At 36.5% G+C, this 17,738-nt stretch overlaps 3 protein-coding genes across 3 annotated transcripts; 1 reads left to right on the top strand and 2 right to left on the bottom strand.

The window, feature by feature from the left end:
* Positions 1–7,379: 7,379 nt before the first annotated feature.
* LOC133039194 (uncharacterized) lies at positions 7,380–8,564 on the bottom strand. The gene has a single exon (XM_061118028.1). The coding sequence runs from the start codon at positions 8,562–8,564 to the stop codon at positions 7,380–7,382; it is 1,185 nt and encodes a 394-aa protein (XP_060974011.1).
* A 345-nt stretch (positions 8,565–8,909) lies between these two features.
* Positions 8,910–12,547, top strand: LOC115724453 (F-box/kelch-repeat protein At1g55270). The gene is made up of 2 exons (XM_030653741.2): positions 8,910–10,016; positions 11,007–12,547. Exons 1-2 carry the CDS (start codon positions 9,990–9,992, stop codon positions 12,264–12,266), a joined length of 1,287 nt encoding a protein of 428 aa, XP_030509601.1. The 5' UTR covers positions 8,910–9,989; the 3' UTR covers positions 12,267–12,547.
* Positions 12,548–12,815: 268 nt separating this feature from the next.
* Positions 12,816–17,189, bottom strand: LOC115724454 (probable ethanolamine kinase). The gene is made up of 11 exons (XM_030653742.2): positions 16,799–17,189; positions 16,387–16,478; positions 16,149–16,255; positions 15,652–15,757; positions 14,966–15,088; positions 14,765–14,856; positions 13,989–14,073; positions 13,626–13,731; positions 13,430–13,496; positions 13,242–13,334; positions 12,816–13,143 (listed from the first exon to the last, which is right to left on the bottom strand). Exons 1-11 carry the CDS (start codon positions 16,930–16,932, stop codon positions 12,991–12,993), a joined length of 1,158 nt encoding a protein of 385 aa, XP_030509602.1. The 5' UTR covers positions 16,933–17,189; the 3' UTR covers positions 12,816–12,990.
* Positions 17,190–17,738: the final 549 nt, after the last annotated feature.

Genomic DNA, 17,738 nt, shown 5'->3' with positions numbered 1-17,738 from the left:
TTACAGTTTACAATGATTAGAATTGTAGTGGTCCGAATTTAAACTGCAATTTTCCAGTTTATATGAACAGCCCTAAGTTTGATATCATAAACATCATATTTTCATTCATTCTAAATTTAATGCTAAAAATAATTGGTGATTTTCACACAAGAGGAGATAGTTACCATACTGAAACTCAAAAAAAATATACCAAATTAAACCATTTGATTCAGTGGGATAAGCCAAAAAGATGCATACAATCTTTTCTTGAGCAGAAAATGACTGTGATTGAGACCCCTCTTCAAATTTTAATGGACTTAATTGTTCATCCTACACGTCTTGTTTGTCTGTAGTCTTCACCACGATATTGAATTGAAATTAAATCATAAAACATGTGAGACTTTTATCCAACGATAAGATTAACTAGAAATAATGGTATTTCATAATTTCATTTACTTATGAAAAAGATGAATTGGACAGCTCTTTTAAGCGTGGCACATGTGATTGGTTTATTTTATCCTAATATGTTCCAATTGGAATTGGAAAACCTTAGTAGTAAAAAGAATTAAATCAAATATATAATGTCACTTCAATGGATTATTTCACTATCAAGAATTGGGTTGTCTAATTTTCTTCCTCGAGCTTTATTTCATGCCATATATATTTAGAAAATGCAAACTAGTTTCCTCCTTCCTTCCGTTTGCTATTTTGGAATTATTTCATTTCTTTCTTTGACCTTTTCCTTTTAAATATACAAAATATAAATAATTTGCATGAGCTATGAAGAGCAGGTCAAGTAGTTCAGGTTGCAACTAATTGTAAACAATAGGTGGAAAAGTAAACATTATAATTTTATATAGGATGATGAAAATGTCACTCTTAAGAGATAAGTTTATTTTAATGAACATTCTAGTCTAGAGTTAACTAATCTTTATATTTTTTGTGATGATGGATTGTTCTTTCAGTAGATGAGATAAAAAGAAGAAAACAAAAATGGTTTGAGGTAGCCATGATCTTGGTATATCATCTTCATTATATTTTAATATATACATATATTAATTTTGTTAGAGATGATTAGGACCGTCCAGTTCAGCTAAATGACCTTTTTTTGGTTTGAAAGAAAGCTTTCATCTATTATGAGAGGCATAAATGTGAACAGCAAGAAATACTAGTTGATAAAAGCAAGCAATCAAATCTCAGTCTAAGATGCCATGACAAATGAGAAAGTTGACAACCTTTTTCTCTTGATAACAATCTTTTAACTGTTGAAGTGTGTTTCAAATCCCATTTGCCCTTTGATAACACACACTCACACAAGTCACAAATCCCTTCAATAAAGTTTTGAAGGTATACTATTGATTGTGCTTGTCACTTTAAGTGAACCCCATTTACCAAAAACACTCAAGTCACCACCAATTTTCATCTAAGAAAATTGAGTTTGAGGGGTCAATGTCTCATTGCTTGAAACTCATTTTAATGCCTAAGACTTACAAACAACATCAAAGTTGGTAATTTAGGAAAGTTATATAGTAGAATTAGAAATATTTTCAAATGTTGGAGTTCCTATGGCTATAAGTAGCTTTTTTATTTGATTTGATTTATTTATTACATTGTTGGTTGATTGACAATGTACCATTTGCCTTTTATTCTAAAGCCACTATTGTTGGCTATTAGAGAAGACCTTAACTTCATGAGAGTCATACTCATATGGGCATATACTATGAGAGTCTCTATTTGTATCTTTACCAATTTAGGGACATGGGTTTGAAACTAAGTTCAAAAAAGAATCTGCCCAATTATATAGTCAAATGCATCATAATTATGTCTCAAAACGATACCCTAATTTAATATATGAATCAAATTTTTTTTTTCATCAATTCCTTAGTATAACATATCTGAACACTAGCTTTCCTGCTAGTCCAAAACCAAAATCCAAAAGTAACTATCTAATTTTATTTTTTTAAAGTATATATTTTATATTATTACTAGTAAAATTGAGGGGGGAAAAGTGTAATAGATTGAAGTATATATTGGTTATCATAATCCAATCACACCACAATATGAGAACTACTAAAACTATAATAAGGGGACCAATAGAGAAATACTAAGAGCCAAAGTGAAATTTCAATCACTACAATATGTGTTATATTATTATCGGTCTATTTTAATATTAAATTTTATATAATTTAAATATTAAAAATTACTAACCAATTAAAAAGTAAGACATGAATGTCCTTAACATATGATCCAACCAATATGATCATCAAGCTCCTAAGGCTAACTTCTTTTTTTTTTTTTTTTTTTTTTTTTTTGGTGAAGAGGAGGTGCAAAGCACCAATTCATTGAAAAAACCGAAACGAAAAACAAACAAAGCCAGCGTCTAAGGACACAAAACTGCATCCAAAAAAAAAAAAAACCAAATGCAAGACCAACACTAACAGAACAACACAAACAAAGATAAAATACACAGAAAAAACTTAAGCGACAAAACACGATGCAACAGCTGCCTAGAACCTTTGCAGGATCCTCCATTGACAGGAAAATTAGCCTGGGTCCGGGAACCATTCTTGATGATCCACAAACACTTCAGGAGGCATGGAAGATAAGGCAATTTCTCCAACCACCTCAGTCAACCGCGCCCATTTTGCAACATTATGAGCCATAAAGTTCTGCTCTCTGCCGATCTTTGACAGCTGAACACTCTGCAATTGGAGAGAAGTAGATCTGAACTTAGCCGCTGCACCCGCTAAGTTGAGATGGATATTATGCGAATTTGTTTCCGAGAAATTAGACACCACCTCTGCATTATCACAGAAGAAACCAATTCTCTGAAACTGATTTTGCACTGCTACCTGGCTCGCCATTGCCAGAGTAAGAGCCTCCACCAGAGCCGGCTCAGTAGCCGTAAAACAAGCAGAATAAACACCACAAATCGGAAAACAGCAGCTCCTACCGAGAGATTTGTATCAATGGATACATTAGTACAACATGTCATCCATCCCGGAGGAGGGGTAAGATTGAGTTCAGTCTTCGATCTAGGGGGCATGATGCAAGATTGGTGGTCTCTGTATCGAACTCGAATAGCCCGGATTGCCACAGAGATCTGAGTATGGTGCCCTCCGTGCCTAACATCATTCCGCACTTTCCATATACTCTCAAAGATACACAACGCACCAGTGATGAACTCCGCAAAAGATAGAGCAACAGGTCTATTCCTTCTGTCATTGAACCAATCTATCCATTCACTCCAGTTTCCAATTTCCATTCACTAAGCTCCTAACGCTAACTTTTTTTTTTTTTTTTGAAATGAAATAGCAACTTCATTGAATTAAAAGCATTCTGAATACAAGAGAGCCTTAAGATCGGCCCAAACATTGTGATAAAAAATGCTACAACCAGAGGAAAATCGAGCATGCCTAGCAACAGCATGAGCAACTCGATTGGCTGATCGTTTAATAAATCTTATTTTAACACTAGGTAGAGAAGACAACAAATGACAACAATCCTGAATAACCAGACCGAAAATGGATGACATTCTCTGATTGTTTCGGATTGCTTGAACAGTGAGAAGACTATCAGTCTCAAGCTCTACGTTGTGCCAATTGGTGCTCTTAATCCAACTAAGAGCTTCCTTAATTCCCAGAGCCTCCACAACCTCAGGCGAATAAGAGCCTGCTTTGAAGCCTGTCTTTGCTTCAATAAGATGACCCAAACTATCTCTAGCAACTATACCGAACCCGTATGAGTTCTCATGATGAAAAAGAGCGGCGTCCACATTAATCTTGATGTGATTTGTAGGAGGTTTAGACCAAAGCTCGGCCCCATCGCCACTATTATAGAGAGATAGTGTTGATAAGGCAAAAGGATTTTGAGCTTTTCGCCAGTGATCAAGTGTGGTGGAGGCTGAAGCTAAAACATCATTAATAGTACAATTGCGTTTCTTCCAAACAACTTGGTTTCGAGATTTCCATAAGGCCCAAGTAATCATTGAAGCACGACAAACTTGTTCTGTATCACAAACTCGCATCAAGTTCTCAAGCCAATTACCGAAACTAGAAGGGGCTGCAACATTGAGAGGCCAACCGAAACTAGCCCAGCAGGCTTTGGCAAAGTCGCAGGTTATGAGCAGGTGAATGGCAGTTTCTGGATGTGCTTTACATACCGGACATTGGCTTGAAATAGGGACATGCTTGGTGACGAGATTGACACATGTGGGGAGAGAATCTGAGATGACACGCCACAGGAAATTCAGCACCTTTGGTGGGATTTTCAGGTGCCAAAGCTGTCTCCAAAAACCAGAGTTGTCGGGTTGAGGAGTTGCTGCTGGTTTGTGTTGCTGGAGCAGGGAATAGGCACTGCGCACGGTGTAGCAACCTTTATGGTCTGCTGTCCAAGACCAGAAGTCAGCCCCTGCAGAACTACTCAAAGGTATACCGAGAATAACATTAGCCTCATGTGAAGGAAACAAATCAAGCACAACTTCTTCATCCCAGTTTCGTTCGTTGACCTTGAAAAGAGAATTCACAAAGGTATTTTGAAGACTTGGGTGGCTAGACACAAGGCACTTAGTATGTTGATTCGGTAGCCAAGGAGTACCAAGGATTTTTGTGCTTAGTCCATCACCAATTGTACGAATAGCTCCAAGACGAACCACATGTTGGGCGCCCCAAATACTACGCCAAACAAAGCTTGGATTATTACCAAGTTCGGCTGATAGAAAATCAGTTTGAGGAAAATATTTTGCTTTGTAAACTCTAGCTGCGAGAGAATTTGGGTTACACAGAAGACGCCAACCTTGTTTAGCAAGCATGGCAAGGTTAAAGTCGTGTAAATGTCGAAACCCCATTCCTCCTTCTTCTTTAGGCTTAGCAAGCCTGTCCCAAGACATCCAGATGATACCTCGACCATTGCTATTATTAGATTTCCACCAAAAACTTGCCATTATTTTTTCGATCTCCTTGCAAGTGCCAAGGGGAAGTAAAAAAACGCTCATAGCGTAGGTGGGCAGTGATTGAATGACAGTTTTGAGAAGGATTTCCTTACCTGCTCGAGATAAAAATCTTCCATCCCAACTATTCACCCTAGTAATGACTTTGTTTTTTATGAAGCCGAGGATAGCATTTTTGTTGCGTCCAATGATGTTGGGGAGACCAAGGTAAAGACTACCTTCAGTAGCTTCATCCATATGAAGGGTAGAACATATTCGATGCCGAGTTGTGTTATCCGTATTGGGACTGAAGAAAATTGAAGATTTAGAGGGATTAACCTTTTGGCCAGAGGCGTTTTCAAACATAGCAAGAAGATTGTTGATGCTAGTAGCTGCATTCTCACTAGCCTGACAGAAGAAATAGCTATCGTCTGCAAACAACATGTGAGTGATTGGAGGAGCCCGATTTGCTACGCGACAGCCTTGTAAGATTCTATCAGACTCAAACTTTTGGATGAGGGCGGAGAGTCCTTCAGCACACATAATAAACAGGTAAGTCGATAGAGGGTCTCCTTGACGAATGCCACGAGAAGGTGTAATAGATTCCAGAATGTGACCACCATGAACAACCTTGTAGCGCACCGTTGAGACACAAGCCATAATCAACTCAACCCATCTACTAGCAAATCCCATTCGAATCATAACCGCTCTTAAAAAGCTCCATTCCACTCTGTCGTATGCCTTGCTCATATCAAGCTTGAGCGCCATAAACCCTTTCTTGCCTTTTCTTTTGCGCTTCAAGTAATGCATCACCTCAAAGGCTATCATTATGTTGTCAGATATAAGACGCCCCGGTATGAAGGCGCTTTGGGTTTCAGAGATGATATGGTCAATGAGATCCCGCATGCGATTAGCTAGCACTTTAGAGATGATCTTATATAGGACATTACATAGTGAGATTGGTCTAAGATCACTCATAGCAACAAAGTTCTTCTTCTTTGGAATCAAGACAAGATGGGTATCATTTAGACCAGCAGGGAGTATTCCAGAGAAAAAGAAATCTTTTACTAATTGTATAACATCAGTACCCACAACTTGCCAATGATGTTGAAAGAAACCAGGACACATACCATCGGGGCCAGGTGCTTTGTCAGGATGCATAGAGAACACAGCAGACTTAACTTCTTCATCACCAATCGGTTGTAGCAGTGCTTCATTATGAAAAGCGATCTTAGAAACTCGATATTGTCTATGTCTAACTGTCTTAGAAGTGTTGGATGATTGGAATAGATTAAGAAAGTAGTCATTGATCACTGTATCAAGGCCGGTTGACCAATTCTTCCAAGAGCCATTTGAGTCTTGCAATTGTTGAATTAAATTTGATCTTTTCCTGGCACTAGCAGTGGCATGGAAATATTTATTATTTTTATCACCCGAATGAAGCCAATATTGCTTTGATCTCTGTTTCCAGTACACTTCTTGTTGAGCAAGGATCTCAAAATAATTGGTTTTTTCTTGCACAAAATTTTCCATATCAGTAGCAGAGGATGAGCTCTTCAGTTCAACAAGCAATTTCTTACTCTTGGAAAGTCGCGACTTGAAGTTACCAGTAATGGATCGCCCCCAACTTGCCAACTGCTTTAAACACAGTTCAATCTTTTCCATGAGTTGAAGATGAGGGTTGGACTGCCATATATCAGCAACAATTTGAGCACAAAGAGGCTCTCTATTCCAGGAATTTTCGTAACGATAAAGCCCCATTAAGTTCCCATTGATCATGGTTTCGGGTTCTAGAAAAATAGGGGAATGATCGGAAGAAGAAAAAGCCAAATTAGAGAGTGATACCTCATTAAATAAATTCAGCCATTGTTGAGTAGCCATAGCTCTATCAAGTCGAATCTCCACTGCTCGGTTAGTGCCTCGGCTGCGTTCCCATGTAAATTGATAACCTCGAAGCTCTAAGTCAATGAGATGACAGTCCGAAATAGCATCCTGAAAACCAGTGATGAGTGTTGCAGGATAAGGTCTTCCCCCTTTCTTATCTTCTTGACTGATTATATTATTGAAGTCTCCTATCACACACCAAGGGAGACTTGAGTCAGCAGCCATAGATCGAAGATGATTCCATGTGTGATGTCGCAAGTTCCTGTTGGGTTCGCCATAAAAACCAGTAAGTCTCCACTTCACCATCCCAGGAATCCTAACTTCAATATCAATGTGATTATTGGAGTAGTTATTGAGATGAGCCTCCTCAGAAATACGCCAAAGCATAGCCAGCCTTCAAATAAAAAAAAAACATCGACAGAGAAACATCCCTCAAAGCCTATCTTTATTCTGAACCGCTCCACCACTTCTTTGTTACACAGAGTTTCACAGAGAAATAAAAATTTGGGTTTCTTTTGGACACAAATGTCAAAAAGGAATTGTTGGGCCCGTGGGTTCCCAAGCCCACGGCAATTCCAACTAATGGTACTCATGGCTCTTGGTGGGCTTGGAAACCAAGACCCACCATATCTACGTTTTTTGAAATTACCACTTGAGTTGAGTGATCTACGATTTTACCATCCTCTGTTTCCATTAAGTCTTTTGTCATAGAAGCTGGCCCAACATGTGTAGAAGTCACCAAACGTTTCCTTTTTAAATCAGAGATTTCAATTATCTCCTCACTATTGAAATCTGCTGAGTTGTCATTGACCAACACAACATGCTCTTTTAAGGTTGATTGCTGATTCCCATAATCACGTGATTTTGATTGACTATCATGAGGATCACAATTACCTGAATTAGTGCCCCTAAAATCCGTAGGAGCATTAACAGAGGGAGATGCTGATGTCGACTGCTTGGAGCATGACCTCCTCACTGGCCGGAGCCATGGAGAGGCTGTCAAAAAACTTTGTCGTCTCGTCGGAGCCTTCATCTCTATGCTGTATGGTTTCACTATGTTCTCAATCGGGGTATCATATATCTTCTCACAGAAACGTTCAGCATGTCCCATGACACCGCAGATGAAACAAAATGTCGGAACTCTTTCGTATTTGAAGTAAGCATAAAAAGCTTCTCCATTGCGGCTGCGGATCTTCATTCGTCTTTTCAATGGAGCATTAACATTAACTCGAACTCGAACCCGAAGGTAATCACGCCACACGCCTTGAAAATTGTTAGGATCGGACTCCACGTACTGACCGATATAGCGAGCCGCTTCCCTTATTGCCCATTCAGTTTTGAATCCAGTTCGCAGATCGTGGATTTGAACCCACATGTCTAACGTGTTTATGTCAATCGTTCTAGGATTTCCACCTGGTTCAAGCCTTTCAATGAGTAGTTGTTTGCGATCATACGTCCAAGGACTGCCATCAATCACCCTTTTGATATCTATCTCATGATAGAACTGAAAAAGAAACCTGTTTTGATCCAGAATCTTAATGAAAATACCTCTTCCAGGCTTCCATAAATCAGCAATAATATTTTGGAATATCTGGAAATCAGAGACTTTTCCAGACAGCATTCGACCCACTAGGCACCATCTGTCATCAAAATTCAGTTCTTCTTCCTCGTCGCAATCGTCAGCCAGGGAGACTTCGTGTTCTTCCTCATCTTCTAGACATATATCAGCCCATCTTTTGGTCAAAGCATGATCTTCTTTGCTAGAGGAGGCCATAGCAAAACTTTGGAACCAGTAATCAACGCTTCGACACACAAAAACAAAATCACTCTACAGGGAGGGACAAAACACTCCTAACGCTAACTTAGTGATAAGGGAGAGATAGAAAAAAAGATTGCTTCGAACCCAAAATCTTTAAACTATTAAGCTAATATATAATTGTAAAATACTATTACGCTACATTAAAAACACAAATATAATCATCATCAGGATTAGTAAAGGGCCGTCATATTAAAATAACTAAAATACCCTTGGTGGAGTAGGAAGAAAAAAAGAATGATGTGGGTGATGGTGGTGGGTCAACACATACTAGAAAATCTCTTTTACTTAATTGCATTTGGTGGGGTTGTGAAGCAATGTGACCCACCATTTTTTTTTTTGTTTGAATCTTTGTCTACTTTTCTTTCGTAGTGTTTTTTTCTTGTAGAAAAATAAGAAATGAAAACAAACTATAAACTTGTGTATGGGTTTTGACCCTTACATATATATCTCTCTACACCTTCTCTCTCTTCATCTTTCTTTCAATTTATCTCTGTGTTTTTTTTATCTCCATTTTCTTTGCTTAGAGCAACCACCAAGGCCACAAGGGTGTTATCATTTGAAATCCATTTTTTCGGTTTCGGATTTTGGCTTTTTTTTTTCTTCTTCTTTTCTTATATGTTTGAACACACATTCTCTTGTGCTTGGTAGGTTGTGCCGTTGAGACCATGGGCCCTAAACTCCACTGACGATTAATGGTCATTGGTGAAAACTGAAAGGAGTCTCCATCTAGTCTTTCAGTGCTCTCTCTCTATTTGCCCCCATTCTCCCGCTGTCTCGCATTTCTGCTTTTTCGGTTCTCTTTATTCCCCTCTATCTCTCTTCTCTCTCTTTTTTTTTTTTTCTCTTTCCCTTTGTGCGAAATTTGGGGTTTTTGAATGGTTTTCGTTTTGTTTGATTTTGTGAGGGAAATTCATGTTGGTTTTTTATTCTGAATATGGGTTTTGAAGATCGTGTGGGGAAGAGTATTGGGTTTCGTTTACTTTTGACTCCTGTGGACTGTGATTCTTGGGTTTGTACTTGCAAAGTTTTAATCTTGTGATTGTTTGAGGAACTGCCTTTGGGTGAATTGGGGTTATTTTGATGTGGGTTTCGGGGTCTGGGTTTGGATTTGGACACATTTACAGGTTACGAGTATAGAGAATAAATCAGAAGCTTCCACTAGAGATCTTAACAAACTGTAGTAGCATTGTGCAGCTGAATTGGTGTATAAATATGTGTAAGTGATGGTGAAATTGGTAGGTGATGTGTAAAGCATACAGGGTGCTTTGTCTGTTACATAAAAGACATTATGATTGAGAGGCTTGTTTTCGGTTTTTGAAATCGAACTTTTGTTGGTGAATCTGATATTGGCATTTGGCAAGTTCTTAATAGCGGAAGGAAATGGACCGAGTGATGCAGCCACCACTGGTAAAATTCTTGTCTTTCTTGTTGACTAGATATTCAGTTTTTTATCACATATTATCTCTATCCCTCTTTTGGTTTATGAATGTTTGGCCCATACAATTTGAGCTTGTTGGATGCTTATTTAATTGTCAAAGTATGCATATCTTAAAATTGTCAAAATTCATTTTCTCGGGTAACTTAGTTAGACACTTATCAGAGCTAAGCTAATTAACTTAAAGAGTCTTAAACATGAAAAATGCATTTTCTGTTAGTATTATTTTGCCATTTTAGCTTTTCTCTCCAGCTTAATAATGCTAAACTCTTCTCAATGAAAAGTTAGTTGAGAGCAGACAAAGATGAACCAACTTGTCAGCTTTTCTTCTGAACAAGGGAGTAAATTATATCTTGTCATGTCGTATGTGGGTGACAACAACTGTGGCATGAAAAATAATGAAGTTATTATATTATGAATGGTGTGGTATTGTAGTCTGTGTTTGTTCAATGAATCTTTTGAGCAAGAAAACACTTGATGCGTCTAGTCATGGTTTTTTCCTTAACAATTATTAGTACCATATTAGGATTTATGATTGAAATAGTATCAAAAGATTGAAAAAGAATAATTATTTAATTACAGATGGTATGATGTTCCTACTAGTTAAAATTGAAACCATTTTAAGTGGCTTTTGTTTTCATTGCTAAATCACAGTATGTTTCCTGGGATTAATTTAAGTACATTTCTTGCTCAGTGCAAAGCTGGGTGGAGTGGAAGAATCATGTCCACGACATTTATGCTATTTCTTGTTATATTGTTCATTGCAATGGTTTTTTTCTTTGACAAAGTCACGTACTGTTAAAGTTTTATCAGTACACCTAACCAACTGTGCTTACACGCTACTTTTTTTTTTTTTGCTTCTTTTTCTTACACGCTACATGCTATGTGTTCTTGCTTCAAATCTAGACAAAATTTATTTGAGGGGATGTTGTTTAATTTTTATACATGCGTGTATCTTGCAGGTTGATACAACAGCATGTTTATGTAGAGTAGATGCCGGACTTAAAACTGTTGCTGGAGCAAAAAGGTATGTTCCTGGGTCAAGGCTCTGTCTTCAGCCTGATATTAAACCATCTATACATCCAACAAGAAGTAAGCCGGCGCGCGGTGATAGGAGTAGGAACCAATCACCTTTGCTTCCTGGACTTCCCGATGATCTTGCCATTGCTTGTCTAATACGGGTCCCAAGGGCCGAGCACCGTAAACTTCGCCTAGTCTGCAAAAGATGGTATCGTCTTATGGTTGGTAACTTCTTTTACTCCCTTCGGAAAAACCTTGGCCTTGCAGAAGAATGGATATATATCATTAAAAGAGACCGAGATGGAAAAATCTCATGGCATGCCTTCGACCCTATATACCAGCTTTGGCAGCCCCTTCCACCAGTCCCAAAGGAATATTCTGATGCTCTCGGGTTTGGTTGTGCTGTACTCAGTGGTTGTCATCTCTATTTGTTTGGTGGGAAAGACCCTAAGAAGGGATCAATGAGGCGAGTCATATTTTATAATGCTAGAACCAATAAATGGCACCGTGCCCCAGATATGCTCCGTCGAAGACATTTTTTTGGCTCATGTGTTATAAACAATTGCCTTTATGTTGCTGGTGGGGAGAATGAAGGGATTCATAGGTCCTTGAGATCAGCAGAAGTTTATGATCCCAACAAGAACAGATGGACCTTCATTTCAGATATGAGCACTGCAATGGTACCTTTCATTGGAGTTGTATACGAAGGGAAATGGTATCTGAAGGGGCTGGGCTCTCATCGTCAAGTTCTGAGTGAGGTCTACCAACCTGAAAACAACAGTTGGTACCCTGTGTACGACGGAATGGTCGCAGGTTGGAGGAATCCTAGTGCTTCTTTAAATGGAAACCTCTACGCCTTGGAATGCAAGGATGGCTGCAAACTTCGAGTTTACGACGAAGTAACTGATTCTTGGAGCAAACACATTGACAGTAAGATGCATTTGGGGAATTCTCAGGCATTGGAGGCAGCTGCTCTTGTTCCCTTAAATGGTAAATTGGGCATCATTCGAAATAACATGAGCATATCCTTGGTGGACGTTTCAAAATCCAACGATGTAGATGGAGCTACTGCAGAACATTTATGGGAAAATATAGCAGGAAAAGGTCAATTCAAGACTTTGGTCACAAATCTGTGGTCAAGCCTTGCTGGTAGGAACCGCTTGAGGAGTCACATAGTTCACTGCCAGATCCTTCAAGCTTGAAAATAGATTTGTAAATTAAATTATATCATAATCAAACTTAAGTTTTTTTTTGGTTTTCTATCTAAATACCATATGATGCGATGAGCTATAATATACATAGGAAGCTAAAAGCTTGCCAAGGTACCCAAAGAAAGAAAAAGAAAAAGAGTATATAGTTCGCCCACTTGTGCCTTGAGAATCAATACTAGTTAGATAGGTGAGGTTGTTTGTTTCACTTTCTGTGTACCTGTCTTGTCACATATATTTTACTAAATGATACACAACGTTAGTTATGCACTAAATTTTGATTTTTTTTGAAGTAGGGGAAAGAATAACCAACCAGCTTAAAACATATTTATGAACATGTTTTGGGAAAAATCTAAAAAAAAAAAAAAAAAAAAAAAAAAAAAAAAACAATTCAGTACTCTACACCATTACTTGCAAAGTAATAAAGAAAAGAGCACATTCAAGTGAATAAATTTCAGTTTATCGCACTGATATGAAATTGGACACTCAACCCACCACGCAGTACTGTTAGGATTTTAAGCTGGTAATCTACTGACCCCTAAATTTGGTAATTATTTTATCATATGGCAATAGACTCGGCATCCTTGAACACCAATTATTAGTGTATCATTCTTGGTCTTTACATGGTTGAATCACAAAAAAATATTACACAACCAAAAAATCAAACTACAAAGAAACAAGAAAACTTCTTTAAGAAGTCACATTCTCTCATTGCCTGTTAAGTAAGATTTTGGGCTTTCCCAGATCCTAATTCTGATCCTGAGACGTATGATCTCGCTAGCGTGAAGCAATTTTCCTTCTGCCTTTTGTATTCATTGTATCGCAAGAAGAAATAATTAAGGTATTCAAAATCGATTGGGGATATCTTTGCCTGCAGATCATATTACATATGTATATGCATATATATACCCGAGTTATTTTCTTGATAGTTTTGAAGGTTATGAATAATAGAATGGGTGTGTTGCGTACCTGAATTATGCCCCATAAAGCCCAATATAAGTGTGAAGCCAACATGTAAGTATTTGTCTCAACGTACAGAGCATCAAGATCCCTCTCAGATACCTGTTATTTAGGTTAGTAGAGATATTAGCCTTCAATGGTTTTTAACATGAATTTTTTGAAGACAGTTCAAGTTTGAGAAAGCTCTTTTAACATACCTCAAGTGGATTTTCGGGTTGTAGATAGTGTCTGAAGAAATGATATTGTTCATCTTTACTTGGATATCTGCAATTTACGATTGACATCAGTGATTTGAGTAATGAGTATCAACAAACCGGAAAGTAGCTGTTCTACAAAATATTTAAGGGAATATGATAAAGAATTAGAAAATAGAAAATAAAAACAAAAACATACAAGCTGTACTCGCATTCATAGCCTGCATATTCGTTGAAGTGATTTCCAATGTCAAAGCCTCTGTAGTTGTAGGATCCATACTCAAAATCAATGAAGTAAAGTTTCTCTGAACAAGGAACAGAATGCGAAGTAGTAAGTAGATTGGAAAAGCGGAAAACAATACCGGTAAGAAAAATTAACATTATTTACTTTAGCAAGCTATTTCATTTGCCACAATCATCGTCATCATGTCTAGTTCAAGCAAGCTATGCATAGTTTCGGGTAGTTAAAAAAAGCACATTTAGAAACCAAAAGATTGATATTTGCTAAAGAACCACAGGAGTCAATAAAAAGTACCACAGAAAAAAAAAATCCATGGAATACCTTCTTCATCGTTCATCATTATATTTCCAGAAAGCAAGTCATTGTGGGCAAACACCACTGGAGCATTAAAACGGTCTGTCAGATCCTGTTTCATTATTATGGAAAACATGTAAATACATATGAAATCCTTAGAACCCTTGCTCCTCGTTAGAAAATCAGAAAATATTAACTATAGACCAGTAAGATTTACCAGAGCAAATAAAAATATACAATTCCTTCGTCCATCACCACCAGACATTGTTCAGAACATTTAGGCTGCTGGCTCCAAACAACAACAATTTAATGCTGAAGAAAAATTCACTTCATAAGGCTAACATAATTCTAACTAAGCTGGATATTAATTGAATTTTATGAGGGTCTTTCTTAATAGCTAATTTAAATTCAGCGAAAGTAAATCCCTACTTCATTAATATTATGAATTATGATGGAGAATCTCAATTGGTGATAGGTCATTTATTAAGTGCATGCAAAACATCTTCTACCTTTTACTCTCCAAGTGGTCAGAACTACAACACAACATGGATCGAACCTACATAATCAGAAATAAAGAAAAAGCACTCACGATTTTTGTGAAATACTACAGACTTAAAGACTTGAGTGCCGATTTACATTTAAATTCCAGCACCTATTCTATCACAAACCTAAGAAGCAAGTATGCCACTAAGCAGCTCACAGACATGAATGTATGTAGGAAAGACAACTAAAATATTGGTATTAAGAAAGAGCCAAATATCCTCTCAGAGCGTAAAGAAAGTGAAAAGTAAAACAATGACTACCTTGAGCTCATTAATTTCATTCTGAATCTCCTCAAAAGAAACGGTCTTGTATATCTTCTGCTTCCCAATATCATCAAATTCAATATTGGAGGCTACAAGAAGAAGGCAAGAGGACCATGAGAAAAATTGCATTCATTCGACAGATAAATTATACAGCATACTACATTAAAAAAATAAAATAATATTTATTTAAAAGAAAACCTTTCTCGAAGAACTTGAACATGTCATTCCATAGCTGGGGTTCCTTCGAACCAGGAATTTCCACTTGATGAAATCTGTTTAATTGTTTGGCTATTTCAGCGGCCAGCTTTGGCTTCCTCATGTCTTCCAAGATTGAACATAATAATGTCATTAGGCAGGTCAGAGATAACCATATGACTAATGTAAATGTGGACAGCCGAAGTTCACACTCCAGTAATAATTAAGAATGTTACTATGGTAATTGAAAACGTTGAGATGGTATAGGGTTTGGAAAGAGAACACACATTAAGCTGGCAAATAATCTTTCAAAGAAAGAGATTTCAGTACAATCAGTACAAAACATTAATTTAGGAGACATCAATTCTCATGAGAACTATGGACAAAGCAAAGTATGGTATAAACAATTAATGAAATTACAAGAAATATTTTGACTTTAGCTTGCTTGATTTAATGTAGGTTACTTCTGTTCAAGCACACTTAAGGATATTGCACTCAAGTGAAGGTTCAAGATTGTTTCCCACATTTCCATAATAAGAAGTGATATTAAACAACTAATGCACAATACAGACCCACAACATGTATCTTAACTACTGAACAATGCTGGATTGATTCACCAAAAGAAAAATTAATTAAAATTTCCCCTAAAAAGATTCTCAATAGACTCCACGTTATGTAACGTTTCTTACCTTCTGGAACAAGTGTTCGTGCATAGATAAAAGACTGCACCATGCCATTGCTGAAAACTCCAAGCAAATTAGCACCAAAGCCTGCTGCTGAGAGGTATTTGATGGCCTAAGCACAATTTGTGTTCAAGAAATTTCAAAGTGAGCGTGTGAATAAACATCATTGTGATATACAAACAAGTAACAGTAAGATGATGTGAAAGGAAAAACAGCACAAGTTAGAATATTTCATATTAAGTACAAAAAGTAAGGTCAAAACTTCACATATTAGTAAGAAAGGAGAAGGTTTGGGGTAAGTTTAAAGAAACGCATGCAACAAAATACACAAATTAATTGGTAACATACAAATAAGGAATACTAGGCTAATATGAGAGCTCAATACTTCTAATTCGAATAAAACACAACACAATACATCAAAATCAAATATTTGGACAAGAACCAAACACTAAGGATGTTAGTTCATACGTATCAAAATCACACAAAAAATATGGGAAAACCACCTGCAATTCACGTTCACGATTGATAACATAGTCGGTGTTAGGCCCATATAACCTGACTGTGACACACACGTTATTTCCATTATCTTCCTTCACTGAGACCTTCAGCACTGCATGAAATCAACAACCATTTCGGACTAAATTAGTAACGCAAATGTTATGTCCAAAACCAAAATCAAAAGCAGGGTCTCACACTAATGAAAATGATTATACCATTTACCAAATTAAGAAAACCACTCACAGAGATTTGTTATGCCACCGGAAACCGTCTCAACAGAGAAGCAAGAATTATCAAGATTAGACCATTTTTTGAACAAATCTTTGCACAACTCTCTGAAACCAATTCAATCAAATTTGTCAATATGGAGAGAGAGAGAGAGAGAGAGAGAGAGAGAGAGAGATTAAAACCCTGTTTGTTGGTTAAGAAAAATAAAAAAGACAAAGTAGATTGAATCTTTGGATTTTTATATAATACCATCTATGTCCAACCAATTAAAAAGAAAAGGAAAAAAAGTAATCGCATTCTCTGAATTATACAACCATTTGACTTCTTTGGTTTTCAAACAATTTTCGTAAAAATGTACAAGCTTCCAAAGTTAACAGAAAAGGAACCAAAAAAAAAAGGAGGAGGAGGAGGAGGAGGAAAGACTTACATGATGCGAGGTGTGATTTGAGGAAGAGGGAGGGAAGGCTCGACGGATAGAGATGAAGATTGGATCTGAGACATGGAATTTTCTGAAGCTTCTCCAGCTACTTCAATGGGGTTCCATATGTTCACAGCTCCCATTATTTTATTTAAGTCTTCCTGTTGATTTTTCCGTCACTTCCGCAAGAAATATTTAGCTTTGCCGTTTTGAGTTAGAAATGTATTAGTTTTTTTTTAGGTGAAATATGAAATAATGTATAATTGAGTGGGAGATTCTATTTCAGAGGGAGATCCAACCCAACAAGTGATAAGTCTAGGGGATATTGATGATGTCAATTGATTTGGAATTTTGTTCTATACTCAAAAAAAAAAAAAAATATGTATATAAGAACCCTCACACGCACCCCTTAATAACTCATATTTGTCCTTGGACCTTGGTTTTTATTGTAATAAGAATAATAAAAGGCATTTTAGGTAAATGTATATATTTTTTAAATAATTATAAAAAATGTGTAAAAAAATACAATTTTAAAAATGTATAAATTTGAAAATATATTTACAAAAATTCATACATATTTTTTATTAAATTATAATAGATATATTAATGATTCAACTTTCTATATTTAGATTTGTATAATTATTTTTTATGACTAATTGATATGGTATTAATGAATAAGCCTACTAATTAACAAAATTTGTATATTAATAATTAAAAAATATAATAAGATTCTAATTATAAACAATAATATTTGTTGTTATCATACAACTCACCCGAAAAACATAAATGTTATATTTTTAAAATTCAAAACATATATAATCATAATTTTAAGGAAAATAAAAAATAATTATGATATTAATTTAATAATCTGATTATGTTATATGATTATTAAAAAGCTTAGTTATACGTATATTATCATAATCTAATCATAATTATTAGATTCTAATTA

Source organism: Cannabis sativa, chromosome 6, assembly GCF_029168945.1.
Source record: "Cannabis sativa cultivar Pink pepper isolate KNU-18-1 chromosome 6, ASM2916894v1, whole genome shotgun sequence".
Taxonomy (NCBI): domain Eukaryota; kingdom Viridiplantae; phylum Streptophyta; class Magnoliopsida; order Rosales; family Cannabaceae; genus Cannabis; species Cannabis sativa.
The sequence above is the reverse complement of the archived record's forward strand: the minus strand, read 5'-3'. Positions and strand labels throughout refer to the sequence as shown.

Coding starts and splice junctions, on each gene's coding strand:
- LOC133039194 (XM_061118028.1), bottom strand. CDS start 8,564: ATGGCCTCCTCTAGCAAAGAAGATCATGCTTTGACCAAAAGATGGGCT.
- LOC115724453 (XM_030653741.2), top strand. CDS start 9,990: ATGGACCGAGTGATGCAGCCACCACTG. Junction 10,017..11,006: donor GAGTGATGCAGCCACCACTG/GTAAAATTCTTG, acceptor TGTATCTTGCAG/GTTGATACAACAGCATGTTT.
- LOC115724454 (XM_030653742.2), bottom strand. CDS start 16,932: ATGGGAGCTGTGAACATATGGAACCCCATTGAAGTAGCTGGAGAAGCT. Junction 15,089..15,651: donor ACGAACACTTGTTCCAGAAG/GTAAGAAACGTT, acceptor CAATCTTGGAAG/ACATGAGGAAGCCAAAGCTG. Junction 13,497..13,625: donor TATGAATGCGAGTACAGCTT/GTATGTTTTTGT, acceptor CGTAAATTGCAG/ATATCCAAGTAAAGATGAAC.